At 39.3% G+C, this 14,961-nt stretch overlaps 1 protein-coding gene across 5 annotated transcripts in view; it reads left to right on the top strand.

The window, feature by feature from the left end:
* Positions 1–14,961, top strand: part of BTBD7 (BTB domain containing 7) — a 55,016-nt gene that overhangs the window by 29,564 nt on the left and 10,491 nt on the right. For 4 of the 5 annotated variants that reach the window (XM_055803874.1, XM_055803883.1, XM_027793203.2 and 1 more), the window contains 6 exons: positions 7,284–7,492; positions 8,872–8,947; positions 11,148–11,308; positions 11,590–11,733; positions 11,968–12,081; positions 13,615–13,804. In XM_055803874.1, coding sequence (XP_055659849.1) covers positions 7,284–7,492; positions 8,872–8,947; positions 11,148–11,308; positions 11,590–11,733; positions 11,968–12,081; positions 13,615–13,804 — 894 coding nt within the window. The remainder of the gene's footprint in view (positions 1–7,283; positions 7,493–8,871; positions 8,948–11,147; positions 11,309–11,589; positions 11,734–11,967; positions 12,082–13,614; positions 13,805–14,961) is intronic. The other variant, XM_055803905.1, reaches the window with a different exon arrangement.

Below are 14,961 nucleotides of genomic sequence, written 5' to 3'. Positions count from 1 at the left end.
GCCTGTGAAGTCAGTATCTAATAGTTTCTTACTTAGTTTGCTGAGTTTGTGTTTAGGTCATTGGTCCTGTGCTAACACTGAAGAATTGTTCTGGTATAATCTTACAGTCAAAATTAAAAGGAAGCTTATTTGATTAGGGAAAATTATATGCCTGCACTTGACTAACAGATCGCTTAACAAAGTATGCACTTTAGTGACCACCGTTCTTGTTTTGGCATTTGACCGTAGCCCTGTGTCCTCCTTTACTGTAATACATAGGGTAGATGAGAGTTCTTAGTTTCAGTAGTGTCCCTCACATTCCCCGATTTCATAGCTAGCATACTTCTCAGCTGGAAGCTGTCACTCAAACATCTCACTTCTAGATGTTACACAGAGAGTGATGCTAGAAGAGACAGCATTGATAGGTGTGGGAGACCGCTGAATAGGCAGCTTCATGAAATCTTAGCTGGGTCCTCTGACAGCACTTTTCTACTCTGTTGTGCTGCAGGTGTCCAGTTTTGCCCAAGTTCTGACCGATCCCATCAGTTGGCTTTCACAGTAGCTAAAGTCTTAAGTTTCTTCTCTGGATTTCCACACTCCCTGGCTCAAGTTTGTGATTCAGTTCACTCACACTTGCCAGCTGCAAACTTACTAAAGCTTGTCTCCCTGGTTTCCTGGAAAATATTTTGGGGTCATTATCTGGATAGTCTTTCCAACTCATTTTGCTCACTTTTACTCAGTTTTGGCTGGGGATTTTTAACAGTGTCAAGTGAAGTTGATGTATTTTAAAGCTTCTGATTGACTGTTTATTTTCAGCAGATTTTAGTTTGATTTGTCTTCAGGGACCTTTGTAAGTATCCAGATGTTGTAATTTTTCTTCAGTTTCAGCAGATGATTCAGCTTTGACTGTTTCCGTGGAAATGTTCCCGTTACTAACATAGTGATGCTCCGTCATAGGGAAACCATCTATTAAAACATAACAGTCAAAAAAAGAAGTCAGTGATAGTATAGGTATGTGATATGACTCTACTGTCCCAGTGAGGCAAGGCTACTTTATTTAGTTTGCTCTGCTTTCAGCTTGATTTGTTTCAGCTGATGATTGTCATATTTCTTCCAAGAGAAACTGAATTATATCTTTGAGTGAACTCATTTGAATAAATGAACTAATCAGCAAGCATATATCATCTATAGCACTGATCATACTGGAACCCATTTGTACCTAATAGGACTGAGACTGCTGTTCGGGGTGCTGCGGAGTTTAACTATCAAAAAGTGAAGCTCTTCACTGCGTTCACAGAGGCTGTGAGGATTAGAGCCCTCTCCAGGAGGTTCAAGCACATCCCTTAGTGGAATGTTTCCATGCTCTGCCTGCTTGTATCTGCACTCTGCTCCTGCTTCTGTGTCTTCATGCTACCTTGCTGCTCGCCATCAGCCATACTGGTGCGATCATTTTAACACACTGACTCACAAAGATCAGGTTTAAAATCACTTAACCGTGCTACAGAAGAGGAAGGGATATTAAAATCACATCAGTTCCCTAGTCCTGTTCATCACATGTTGTTAAAATAATCCCCTCTTCCAGTCTTTACAGTGGTGCCGCATCCCCTGCCATTGCAGAATTTAACTTCAGTTATCTTTCTTTTATTAGACAGTTATATTAAATATGTGAATCCTCTTCTGCATCTTGGCCCTATTGCTTACTGTCATGAATAGTCTCGCTGAGGTGGTGGTACAGTATGTTTTTCTGTTACAGGTTTTTGGGTACTGTGACCCTATGAAATAGTTTTGCTTGGGAATCTTTTCTGTCTGCTGATTCCAAAAAGTTTTCTAAAGTAAAATTGACAAAAAAACTTAATTTCAGACTTTTTGCTTTGCTTTTATTTTTAGATGTTGACTTTACCCTTGACAAGAATAAGAACTAAGAACCTTTTTTTTAAAGCCATATTCAGTAGCGCAGCCTTTGATCTAGAAGCAGATAACATCCGACATCAAAAGTACCCTTGATCTCAGTGAGACTGAAATACTGAAATTCCAGGAAGCCTGCAGTAGCGGTATTAAATACACACAAATATATTGTGGGAAGATTAGAGCAAGTGTGTCAGTTATATTATCAATGCAGTAGGAATGCTCAAAGGGACTAATCTGACACTTAACTTCAAAATAAGTTGAGTATGATTAAGTAAATATTAACATAAATCTGACCTATTATCTCCTTACAATGATTCACCTGTACTGAAGCCTGAAATTATTGCTTAAGTTTTATATTATGAAGACTGAAGAAAGCAAGAAGTAGAAATGATCTCCCTTAGAGCAGCTGCATTCCAGGATTATATACGCAAAGATAAAGAATTTGACTGAGCTGTGCAACTGGGCATAACATTTCTTTGCAATGCCACAGTTTGCAGAGAAACAGATCTGGTCAGTGTTTCCAGGTTTTTCTTTCAGCCACTTGTGTTTTAGGAAGTATGTGGCTGAAGTACTGAACAGTGATAGCTGGCAGCGGTCCCTTAAACATCAGCTCTTCCTCCCTCAGCCTTTCATTGTTTCGGTGTTAAGTTCTTCCCTCTGGCTTGTTATAGTTGAGTTGACATTTTTTTTGCTCCTGGTCCATGACTATTTTCTGTTTAAGCTGGACCAGCTGCGCTGCCTGCCACTGCTCCTCAATGTGCATTTTAAGGAATGCTGAAACCCAGTCAAGGGCCATTATCAACTGATGGCTGCAAGAAGCCAAAGATGCAGATGCAGTTTTCAGGCTTCCTAAATTCATGCATTTTGTATATGGAAGGAGCAGAAGAGTAAATTAATTTCCATTGTTTGGGAGAAGAAAACATTAAAGAGCTTTTTCCATAGATATAGAATGCTTTAAACATGATAATTACCTTGCATTTCTGGCTAAACTTACAGCTTCAAAAATTCAGCTGTTAAAATCTTAGAATGTTTAACAGCTCTATAACTGCCATATCATAAAGGAAAATATTTTTACACAACACAGGTTGCATTGATTTAATCTGCTCCCTAATTTAATGGCAAATGTCTGGTTAATATGCTGTGTTGTATTCAAAATAACTTAAGGGTTTTCACTGTGGAAGAATGGTTAGCATAACACAAAATGCTGCCTTGACCTAACCTTCAGGTCACATTTTATTTTTGCTGTAAGAGTTAATCTGAAGTGCTATAAAATCATCAGTTTTGTATTTGAATACAGAAAAAAATACCACTACATACTTTAGCTGTGCCATAATAGATGTACTCTGAATTCAGCCTTTCAAGGATGGGAGTATGTGAATGTTTTAAATCTTTGTGCTTACAAAAATCAGTAGAGGGATTAAAAATAGCTCAAAAGAGGTACTGAACTTAGCAATAGACTTCAACAGTGTTTGACCGCTAATGCCCATTGAGCCCTTCTTTATCTCCAATGCTACTTAGGTCTTGTTTTCTTTTCTGAAAAACTTTCACATACTTTTGTACCTTCATGTAACCAAAACTGGTGTACTTCAGAGTTCTAAAGTGTGGAAAATAATGCACCTGCAATTTACAGGCTTGGCCTCAGTTAACTATTAATCTCCTTTTAAAGATTTTTTGGGGGAGACGACAGAAAAGAAAAGCACTGAAACTTGAAGAAGCTATAAACCTGTAGCATTCCTTTAAGACAGAGAATATCATAAAATAGTACTCATATGAGAAAGCTCTATTCTACTGAGGAACAATATCGTGGCTATTAGATGATTTTTTTTTTGCCAAGTGGCTGATTGTTAATGCAAAAAAACCTTCTACCAAAGGAGAAAAGAAATTGGATTCCTTCCATAGCTAGAATTGGGTTGCCGCAATTTATTTAGATGTTCAGAAAACACTTCAATTGTTACCTCATGTTTACTGTGGAAGAAATACTTTCAGTAATCCCACAGTTCTGACACATTGCTGAAATTACTTACGAAAAGGACAGTTTCATTTGCTAGGCACCCTAAATGAGTTTTTCACCCGATGATGTCATAGTATTGGTAGTTGTCCTATTGTTGGGCTTTAACAGAAGAACTGAGACTGAGCTGATGCTCTGTTTCTATAAATGTGTTGCTTAGATCTTTGGAACCGCATTTCTTATGAAAGTACGGTTTTCTGTCTTTGCAGGGGGGGCGGGTATCCTCATTATTTCAAAAATAAGTGTCAGATGAAATACTGTAAATGGCATTCACTTTGAGATAAGTCTCTTTGCTCTTACAGCTTGAGTTTCCTCGTGACTGATTTCAGTGAGTGGGTTTACGTACTGCCTTTGAAGTGGAGCAGTCCTTACGTGTAATCTTTAGACTTCAGGGGGATGTGATCATCTGCTGAAATCACCTTGCATGCAGACAGAATAATTGCATGCAAAATGTTGTGTTAGAATTTAGCAGGGTAAGACTTAGTGCAACAAAACAGATGACCCTAAGGAATTGTTTCAGACAACTTCCCTTTACTCAGGGAAGCAAACTCCTCTTTTGTAAGCATACTGCAACTAGTCATGGTCAGCTTTCATGCACCATGCAAGGTTTGCTGCTAACTTTAACATTTTCCTTTTCTGAGCCCCAAAATAGAAGAGGGACTTAAACAACAAAGTTAAAGTCAATGGCTGACTTGTATAGGTAAGTAAAAACATAAGGAAGATTTTAAGTAAAAATGGATCCTGAAGTGGAACGCTTCAGACTTAATTTACTCTTATTTCTTACATATGCTGAAGTATTTTGAGCTTTTTTTTTTTTAAAGGTAGGTTTGTTTGGTGCTGTGTGTTTTTTTTTAAAACGCTGTCCTTCAGATCCTTGACCAGATTTTTTTTTAAGACTTCAGGATGGGGTTTATCCTTCAGGTTTCTGGGGAGTTCCCCCACCTAGAGGGGGCAGTTTCTCTAACCTGTACCAAAACGCAGGGAGTGTATTTCAGAGCAGTTATCTGCTGCTCTCATCTATACCACTGATGATTGTGTTGATGTTCCAAGTGCCTCTAACGAATCTTTGCTGCATGTTCACTGCTTGCTTTGGGCTACTCCTCACTATGCAGATTAGAGGTCAACATTTATAGTAAGGCATCTGTTCTTACTTGTAGTAGTAGTAATAATATGTAACCTACTGGTAATAGGTGGCTCTGAGAAGTGCCATGTTGCTTCAAGTAATAGTAAAATAGAAAGCAGGTGCATTGAAACAGGACTCGGCGCTTACCCCTTTGTCAAAAGCAAATGGAGAGTCTAACTTGGGATGAATAGTGTAACGCCGTTTTTAATGCATCGTTCAGAAACGCGTATGCTTTTGCTGGCCCTATGATCAGTGGCTGCATTGATGTATGCTCTTCCTTTTCTCAGCAGAATCGGGCATGCCAAAAGCAAGTCATCCAAGTGCTTGTTGAGGACAGTTTGTTTTAGGTATGAACTGGTGTAAAACTTAACTACCCTTGCAGGACAGGCATTTTCATACATTCCTTATAGAAAATAAAATAAAAATTGTTTCTAAAAGTACATGTACATTCAGACATATTCCTGGAATTTGCTGCAAACATTCTCATTGACCACTGACTGTATTTGTTACATTTACACTGTATATTTCTATAATTAAGCTTAAAAAAATTCCAATTGCAGATTATTGTTTTTATAATTAACATGCTGGCTTTTTTGTAGTATTAAGTAGAGAAATGTGTGTTTAATAAGACAGGTAAATCTATAATCTGCCTCGCTATTAAACTGTTGCTTCCCAGTACCACCTTCTTTGCTTTACTGTTTAAGTTCCCCTTTTCAGTGACTTTTTGTTCCTAAGTAGTAGTTGCTTTGACAGATACTCTTGAATGCTACTCTTCTTGAAGTAGCATGTTCGCTTGTTACTACTTACTCCTTAAGAACTTATCCATCACATCATTAGTTGTAACAGAAATGGAGTCAATGCTTATTCTGTATGCTGGCTTATGTAGAAAAGCAAGATTTTGTTTAACGCTATTAATTGCTGCTAGTTGTGTTACATGTGCAACCAGTTCAAAAATATATAGCATCAGGAGAACCTCTTTGATCTTTGTCTTGACAAATGTTAATGCTACCTTGCTAAACGCTTTCTTCCTCAGCTTAGTCCAGGAGCTCAGTAATAAGATACAGTTCTCTAAACAACTGTCGAAGTTTAGTTTTTGAATGTCCTTGAAACTGAGAGAAAAATGGTGGTGTATAAAAAGTAAAATAATTGCAATGTAAGCATACTGCTCTGAACTGTCTGGGGACATCTCATGGGCATAAGCACAGCTGTAATTTTGTGGCCGTTAGTGGGTTGCAACTGCAATGTATAATTCTAGAACACTACTTTTTTATAAAAATTGCTAGATCTTTATAGTACAAGTAGAAATAGTATTTTGTGTATATGTAAACCAGATGTACAAATGAAGTCAGCAAAGTGCTGTTGAGGACTTCAAGTTATCAACATTGTGGTACTGTATGTCTTAAGTCAGTAACCCCAAATACCCATGTTTTCAGCCTCCCGTGGTATGTCTCCTCTTATTTCTTCCAAATCTGCTCCATCTCCCTTCAGGAGACTTAAATATCCCATCTCTTCTTCAGAAGAAATGTAGTCTGTGAAAGAGTAAATCCTAATGCAGCAGTGGGTATGAAGAAACTAGCAGTCACCATGAGTAAGAATACCTGCCTCTTGGATGCTTCACTTTCTGCTTCCCCACCAGAGGAGGTGCTTGCTCCCTGTCCTGGCATCTTCTGTGCCTTGCTTGATATGGAGACCAGGGTGGTGGCCTAGAGCAGCCACTGCTTCCTGCTTTCTCTGTGAGTCAGAAGATGATGCTGAGTAGCTGAGTACCAACAACATGTCACAGTTCTTGTTTCTGCTCCTCTGCATGGTTTGTCACAGGAGGGTCCATGTGCGAAGTGATACAGACAAAAATCACACCTCTGTTAGAGTTTATAGGCTTCTCTGAGTCTGCTGTGAACAACAGTGACTCAAATTCAAATCTGCAGCTTTGAAATGTGTTAAACAGTCAGATAATGTACACTAGCCAGCCAGAGTAGGTTCTAGTAGAGCTGAACTAGCCTTCCAGTTGTTCATCCGGCAGGCGTGATGTTTTGTGTGCCTTTAAAAGGTATATGTATAGTTGGAATCCTAAACCACAATTAAAATTACTATTCTTTTAGTCAGAATTTAACCCTATTTGCAGCTTTGGTCTGTAGGGCACTTCTGTTTTTACTCTCACTGGGAGTCATATAATCCTTTATATTACAGATTTAGCCATATGCATTATTCTTTCAGGATCGAAGTGTCTCTGTAACAACATCATTGATTTGGATTTTTGTTTCCTAGGCTGTGAAGATATTATTGCTGAGAGCATCTCACTAGACACCTTAATTGCCATTCTGAAGTGGAGCTCTCAGCCCTACGGTTCCAAGTGGGTACATCGTCAAGCACTACATTTCCTCTGTGAGGAGTTTACCCAGGTCATGACTTCAGATGTCTTCTATGAACTCAGCAAGGACCACCTGCTCACAGCTATTCAGTCTGACTATTTACAGGTACCCTGCAATGCAGAATACAGCTGGTCCTGCTCAAAGCAGGATATGTTATAGTGTTACTAGAAGCGCTTGGGAGTAGCTCATCTTAAATTGTAGGCAAGGGTGGGTTTGCGTGCACAGTAAGCATTCCTTTTATAATATGTAAAGAATGAAATTGAAGTAGTGATTAAGAAAACTGTTTCATTCTTGGCTTGTAACACAACCCAAACCAGCAGTACATGCTATTGCTTAGAAGCCTAATGATAGTTTAGAAACGCTGCAAATTATTTTAAACGAAGAATTTCTGAACCTAACATTTGCCTTGCATGTTTGTGTTTGATAAAATTATGTGGTGGTGGTAATTTTGCTGTAATAACGTACATCCTAGTTGGGGGCAGTGGGAGCTAATAACTAGTAATCATTCAGAAGGCTTTATTTTTTGGGGAGACATAAAAATACCTCCTCTGACAAGTATTGCAGAACTTTTATTTTTTGTGACTTTGCTTCAGTAATTATGTGGTTTTAGGGAGAGGAAAGCACACTGACTAATGGAAAGTGTGTGGAGTTTTGCTGCCATTTCTCTTCAGTGAAGATATCTTTATAATGATGACCAGCCTTTATAGCTTAAAGATTACTTTTTTTAAAATTGTAGCTGTCCCAAACTTAACCTTTTTTTTTTTAAGTGTGAAGTGTTAAGAGATTACTGAAAGTGTTTTTGAAAGTTTACTTTCAGGAATTACTGTAACAGTACTGCTGATCTTCCATGAGAGTGTGTGTTATGACTAAATGTCCTACCCCAGTTGTAAGAAATGACATAGATAAACCTAGATTTTTCAGTACCTGATGTTTTTTTCCTCTAAAAATGTTGAGTGGTTAGCACGTGTATATAGATTTGAACAAAGCAAAGATGTTTTGTTTATAGTACTACTGAAAATCTTTCTCTTTACCTAGACTATAATTTAGTTGGTTGGTTTATTTTCATAGTTCCCAGGCTGTGCAGATGCTGAATTTGTAGTGTTAAACAAAAGATCGAAAAAAACAGTGTAAGATCTTCCTCTTTTAATTAACTTTAATTATTCAAATTTAATACCTGTATGTTTTCATGCTAGACAATTTTTTTCCTTCTGTAGAAAAATCTTTCTTCTTCTTTCTAGGGATTCAATAAGTGACATGAATCTGTAAGTCATAGTGGTGATATATCAGTAGTACTACCTTAAAATATTTGGAGGAAATGGTATAGCAGATCATAAAGTACTTGCTTCACTCTTGGTACAGTTGTATTTTTTTTATAGCTTTAAAAGACCTGTCTATGTGATTCTTGGTTTTGGATATATTTGTGTGTGTGTGTGTGTGACATTAAGCTAAGCATAGACAGATTGCTGACTTTCTCTTTCTACCAGGCAAGTGAACAAGATATTCTTAAATATCTGATTAAATGGGGAGAACACCAGTTGATGAAGAGAATAGCAGATCGAGGTAAGGATCCTTTAAGCCACACCGTACTAAACTATATAAACCATGATGTGTGGAAGTTCTTTTGTGGGTAATCTGTAACTTAAGGAGATTTAATTTACCTTGTTCATAGTATGGTCAAAACTAAACAAACACACTTTTCCCCCAGCTTTTGTTCTCTATAAAATGAAAACATGGACGTTCTGAGGGAACTGGGATTGTTTAGCCTCAAGAAAAAAAGGCATAGGGGGGATCTTAACAATGCCTATAAATATCTAATGACAGGAAGCAAAAAGAAATAGAGCCGCACTCTTCTCTTGGCATCCAGGATAGGATGAGAGGCAATGAGGCATTAACTGAAATACGGTCAAGTCTGTTTAAACATAAGAAACTGAAGATGGTCAGACACTGGAGCAGGTTGCCCAGAGTATTTATGGGGTCACTGTCCTTGAAGGTGTTCAGAATCCAACTGGATGTGTTTATGGGCAACCTTCTTTACCCTGCCTTGGGAGGTGTGAGGAGAAGGCAGTGGCTGTGGCTGGACCAAACTTCTAGAGGTCCTCTCAGCCTCTAAGATTGTCTTGATTTTTAAGTCTGGTTGATTTCCTGTTCTCTCAGAACCATTTTCCTTGGTAACTAATCCATCAAATTAAAAAACCCTGCAGTATCTTCTACTTTTCTGTGCTCGTGCAGGCTTCTTGCAGTAATCTTCTCCTTAGTTTACTGTGTCAGCCTTTCACTTCTTCAGTTTGAGTATGTTTCTTCCACAGAAATCTGTGGTAGTGAGAAACAAGCCATCAAGTCGTGTCAGTGTTTTTCCTCAAGCAGATGTAAATGTGTTTTATTAGCTCAGATGCATGTTATTGCCCTTGTATTTACCACTGTAGCAATCTCATGTGTGTTGGATGTGGGAAGCAGATTATATACTTCCCAAGTAACAAATGCAAGCAGCTTGTAGTTAATCTCCACCATGAAGTGTCAGTCAGATAGTACAATAGAGGAACAGAAAGGGAAGAATCTGCCAGTGTGAAAACAGAGCAGTGCTGGTGTAGCTACTGTCTTTGGAGGGCTGGACATGTTTTTAAAATCCACTGTTACTGCTTGCAATGTAACTGCTTTGTCATGGACATGTATGAGATGCAACAAAGTCAGTTAAAATACGTGCTTTTAGTGGCACAGTAAGTATTTTTTAAGTGTTTGTCTTGGGCACATTGGAATGGAATGGAGCCAATTAAACAGTAACAGATGGGGACTGAGGGAGATGCTGTTTATCTGGACTAATTGCGCAGCTTCCTGGTCTGTGATGTTTAAGTAAAAGGCTCAATTCTCTTTCCTGGGATCATCAGGTAGCATAATATTAACAAAAGCATAAATAAGACTTACACCAAGTTCTGTCAGGTTAGGGCTAAATTTAGTCTAGTTACTCGGTCTAAATTCCTCAGTGATGCTCTTGACTTTTCAGCATTAAATACGGGGCAGCGTCAGCCAAATATCAGAAGGCATTAGAAATTGTGATGGGCTCTGGCTGAAACGTGAGCTGCCTGTACTGAAGGGAGAATGGTTCTGTGTTACTCTTTGAGGTAACCTGTCAGGCTAGGCAAATCCAGGTTGAGCACAATACCTAAAATACAGGTGGAGCTAGTTAACTGGGGAGGGAGAATGACCTGAGTGTGTCATACATTTGTCATCTTGAAATCTCTAGGAAGATGCCAGCTCTTGGCACAAATAGGTATCCTGTGACCATAAGAGCAATTTGAATTGCCTCGATACAGTCGTTACTAAGGTGGGTTATGCGAGGAGGCTAGCGTAACTTGTAGATTAATTTGTAGAAGATAAGTCTCTGAAAAGTGCTGGTGAAATGGAGAGGAGCTGCAGGAGGGAGTCTTTGGGGGAACCGCTAGCAGGGAGGTACAAATGTTTTCATAGCATAGCTCTTGGTAGACTTTTATAAATCTTAACCCCAAACAGTAATTTTGTACTTTCTCCCTGGCTTACTTTGAAACTAACAGCTGTGCAAATGACCTATGCTCATATAAACTGAACCTGTCTTTGTGGATGCTTCATATCAGATTTTAAGGCATGAAATAGTTTTGTAGAACAATGCTGATAAGCACTGTTGACTTAAAATCAAAATGTTATGTCCTTTTCTATAACTTCCTATTACTCCTGCTTTCCTATTTAAACTTTCTGATGTAAACTCAGTATTTCTTGTTCCTTCCCAAAGAGCCTAATTTACTCAGTGGTACTGCTCACAGTGTGAACAAAAGAGGTGTGAAGAGGAGAGATCTTGACATTGAGGAGCTGAGAGAGATCCTGTCTCCACTTTTACCCTTTGTCCGCATTGAGCACATCTTACCCATGAACAGTGAAGTACTGAGTGATGCTGTAAGTCAGTACTCTCATACAAATACTATCTCTGAGTTCTTTATACTTCAGATTCTACAATGTTCAGGTTACCTTTATTTTTTTAATGGTTAGCTCCTAAAATGTTACTTCTGAGTAATATGTGTGTAACTTCCTGGTTAAGTTTTCTGGTTTTTTAAATCTATCAGAAGGCTAAAGAAAAATCAGTGGTATAAGGATTCAGTGTAAGAAATGCAATTCATGCAAGTGTTCCCCATATTTTTATTTAAAAAAAACGTAAAACTCTTTCTTAATTCTTGAAGATGAAGAGAGGCCTGATTAGTACTCCTCCTTCAGACATGCTACCAACATCAGAAGGTGGAAAGTCAAATGCCTGGCTGCGGCAAAAAAATGCTGGAATATATGTACGGCCAAGACTGTTCTCGCCCTATGTGGAGGAGGCTAAGGTAATAATAATTAACAACACTTGATTATTGTTAAATTGGAGTCATCAGGGGGTTCTGTAAACAGGGAAAGATTTTGGTATGTTTTGTCTTTCTTTGCATGTACTGGCCTAAAATACTAACATTTTCAATTTAACAAGACTTACAAGATTGATCATCAGGCTCAAGTCTCTAGAACTGGTCAGAAAAATTTCAACAAAATTTTTTTTTGTCGAAATTGAAATGTTTGCGAGACAGATCTTGATGAAATTCCACCGGAAACAAAGCAGCGTTCTGAGGGAAACCTCCCTGGTTTCCAGCCAGTTTGCCGGCCCAGCTCCTCGGCAGCACTCCTGGCAGGCGGATGGCAAGGTGAGAGCCTGAGAGTCCCAGTTTGCAGCTAGTCAGCAACCTTGGTGCCAGGTCTTTCAGGCTCCCCAGCTCCCACCAGAGCTGGGTAGAGAACTACTATTCCACTCGGCAGAGGACTCTGATATTTCATCTTCTTGTTTGAATCGAACATAACCAAAATTCTTTCGATCCTCCGCAAAATGGAATAAGTATCTTGTATCCCAGTTTGACTGAAGTCCTCTGTGTCCACTCAGGCAGTAGCTTCCCTATTTAATATCTTGCATGAGGACTGCCAAACGGAAGATCTTGCAGCATCTCTGATGGTGACGTTTGGTGACAGGGTGGAGATGGCTCTGTGTGAGGCTGAAACATGCCATATTCTGTTTGACAGAATGGGAGCCTTGTGATTCGCGAACTAATGCGCTGCCACTTAAGGCAACTCCGATGAGCCGATAGCTCGTGAGCCCCAGCAGTGCAGGTGACGGCAGAGTAAGAGGATTAGGTGAAGCTGTGCACATCCACACTGTCTGCAAACTCTGAACACTGCTCTCCTGAATTTGGAGCTTTTTCCCTGTGCCTAAGAAAGAAAACTATTTTCTAAGGGTGTGAGTTGTGGTTGACGTCCTCTTTGAGGGGAGTGGAGAAACAAAACTACTTCGAATTTTTGGGCACAAAGGTTAGGGAACACCAGGTGGCACTCAAGTAGCAAAGGAAGGCTAGCCAGTTAAAATTTTATCTTTGTATCTTGGATAGTTAAAACTAACAAAAATACGTTAAAGAACATGTAATAAAAGGTTTGACTGTCTTAGTTTTCAGGTATATAGTATGGAAGTGCTTTAGTAGTTACCCTAAATCAAAAAGTGCATTCTATATTTTTTTCCCCTCTGTCAGGAATCATTTCTGTTAGTTTCATGTTATGCTGTTAATGTTTTTGAAAACATCATTAGCTGTTTAACCTTAGAGGAAGGACTGTCATACTTACTATCTGGTAACTATACTCCTATTCACAGTTTAATTATTGTGAAATGCAAAAATTATGGAAGAATGATTTCTAATTTTTTTTTTTACTCTTTTTTACATTTTAGCCTCCCTTTTTTTGATATAAATCCATTTAACATTCAATGAAAATCTTTAAAGGGTATACATAAATCCCTTTCTATTCATTAAGATGTCTGAGGGAAAACCACTTCATTTTCAGACTAGTGCCTCCTCAGTGGCGTGGAGAGTTGAGACCTATAGGCAGTAATTGTGTGAGACGGAGTCCAGAGGGTCTAGCCTTGAGAAGGTTACTCCTAATCTGACAGGTACAAAATAAACAAAGCAACCTTCCCAAACTTTATTCACCTGTCTGCTCTTAGCTCTGAAACTCAACTCTGATCATGACTGGAAAATGGAATAGAAAATGTGGAGGAAAATTCCAGGTCCCAAACAGTATCTGCAAAGTTACTTACGGCTTAGACATTGCTAGACTTGTGGCCTCGGGACTGTTTGCAGCAGGTCCCGGTGGGTGTGCGTGCTGTGCCTTCATGAGGGCTCTAATGGCTGTCGTTGCAGTCGGTACTGGATGAGATGATGGTGGAACAAACTGATCTCGTTCGTTTGCGGATGGTCCGAATGTCCAATGTGCCCGACACCCTTTACATGGTAAACAACGCGGTGCCGCAGTGCTGTCATATGATTACCCACCAGCAAGTTAGCACTAACCAGTCCAGTCCTCCTTCAGTTATAGCCAATGAGATCCCAGGTAAGGCTCCCAGATGGCTTGCGATGCCAGTCGCTCCTGTGTGGATGCATGGGGGTTTGGGGTCAGGGAGAGTGAATGTGAATTACTGAGTGTTATGATTTCCTCAGGGAATAGAACTGCACTGTTTGGGTTTCTTCCCACCCAACAGTAGTCCCTTTTGCTTTTGTCTACTCTGAAGACGTTCTATTTGGATGGCATAGTAAGCAGTTAGAAAACAAACTACTGGAGGGGGTAGTATTTTAACCTGCTTCAGATCAGCAATTTGAAAAACCTTGCACTGGGTAAACTTACTGTAGAACGCTTGCCGGAGTCTGGTGCTCCGTTCTCAGAGCAGTTCTCAGTTTTCTACAACCAGTCACCCAAGATGGGTAAGATCTGAAAGGCTGGAAAATAGCAAAACACTGATTTCTTTTAAAAACAAAAAGTAGGGGAATATAACTTGTAGGGCAGTCAGCTCAACTCAGTTTGCCAGAAAAATACTGGAAGTAGTCACTCAAAACAGATATTTTCAGTTCACCAAATGCGCTTTAGCTTTGAATTCAAACCAACTTCATTCCTTGTGTGTCAGAGTAAGTTTTTATAGGTGGAAGTAGATACAGTCTCTCTTGACTACAGGATACTTGGTGTGACATTTGCTATAGGCAAGCCAGGGAAATAAAAAACTACTGTAATATATTTTGTCACTTATGTGTTTGATCTTTTGGTGTCAAACTGGAAGAATGTATCTGGTGGGATTCCGAAAGCATCGAGCTCTTCCTCCCTGCTCCTTTTCCCTGTCCGATTAATACTTGGCTTGCAGAGATAATACACTGGCAAAACTTGCAGCTGATGACAAGTTGGGAGAGCCAGTGGATGTTTTGGAGGCCAGGATTAGATAGCTAAATGACCAAGATTAAATTTAAATACAGTGAAGAAAGTCGGAAACATTGTGCGGATGGAAGCGTAGCCAGCTCTGTGCATACACAGCTGTGGCTGAGGGAAGCTCTGTGGAGAAAAGGCTGAAAGTCAACATAACACAATTCCATAAAGAGCAACCATCATGCTAAAATAAAAAAAAACTGTGCCACAAGCCTTGTGAAGTAATCGGTCTTGGATGGAGCGCTGTGTTCAGCCCTTTTAAATTGCCATACTGGGTCAGGTCAAGGAGGTCCTGATAA

This window comes from Falco peregrinus, chromosome 1 (genome assembly GCF_023634155.1).
Source record: "Falco peregrinus isolate bFalPer1 chromosome 1, bFalPer1.pri, whole genome shotgun sequence".
In the NCBI taxonomy this organism is placed as follows: domain Eukaryota; kingdom Metazoa; phylum Chordata; class Aves; order Falconiformes; family Falconidae; genus Falco; species Falco peregrinus.
Note: the sequence above shows the minus strand (reverse complement) of the source record. Positions and strands in the feature narration are given on the sequence as shown.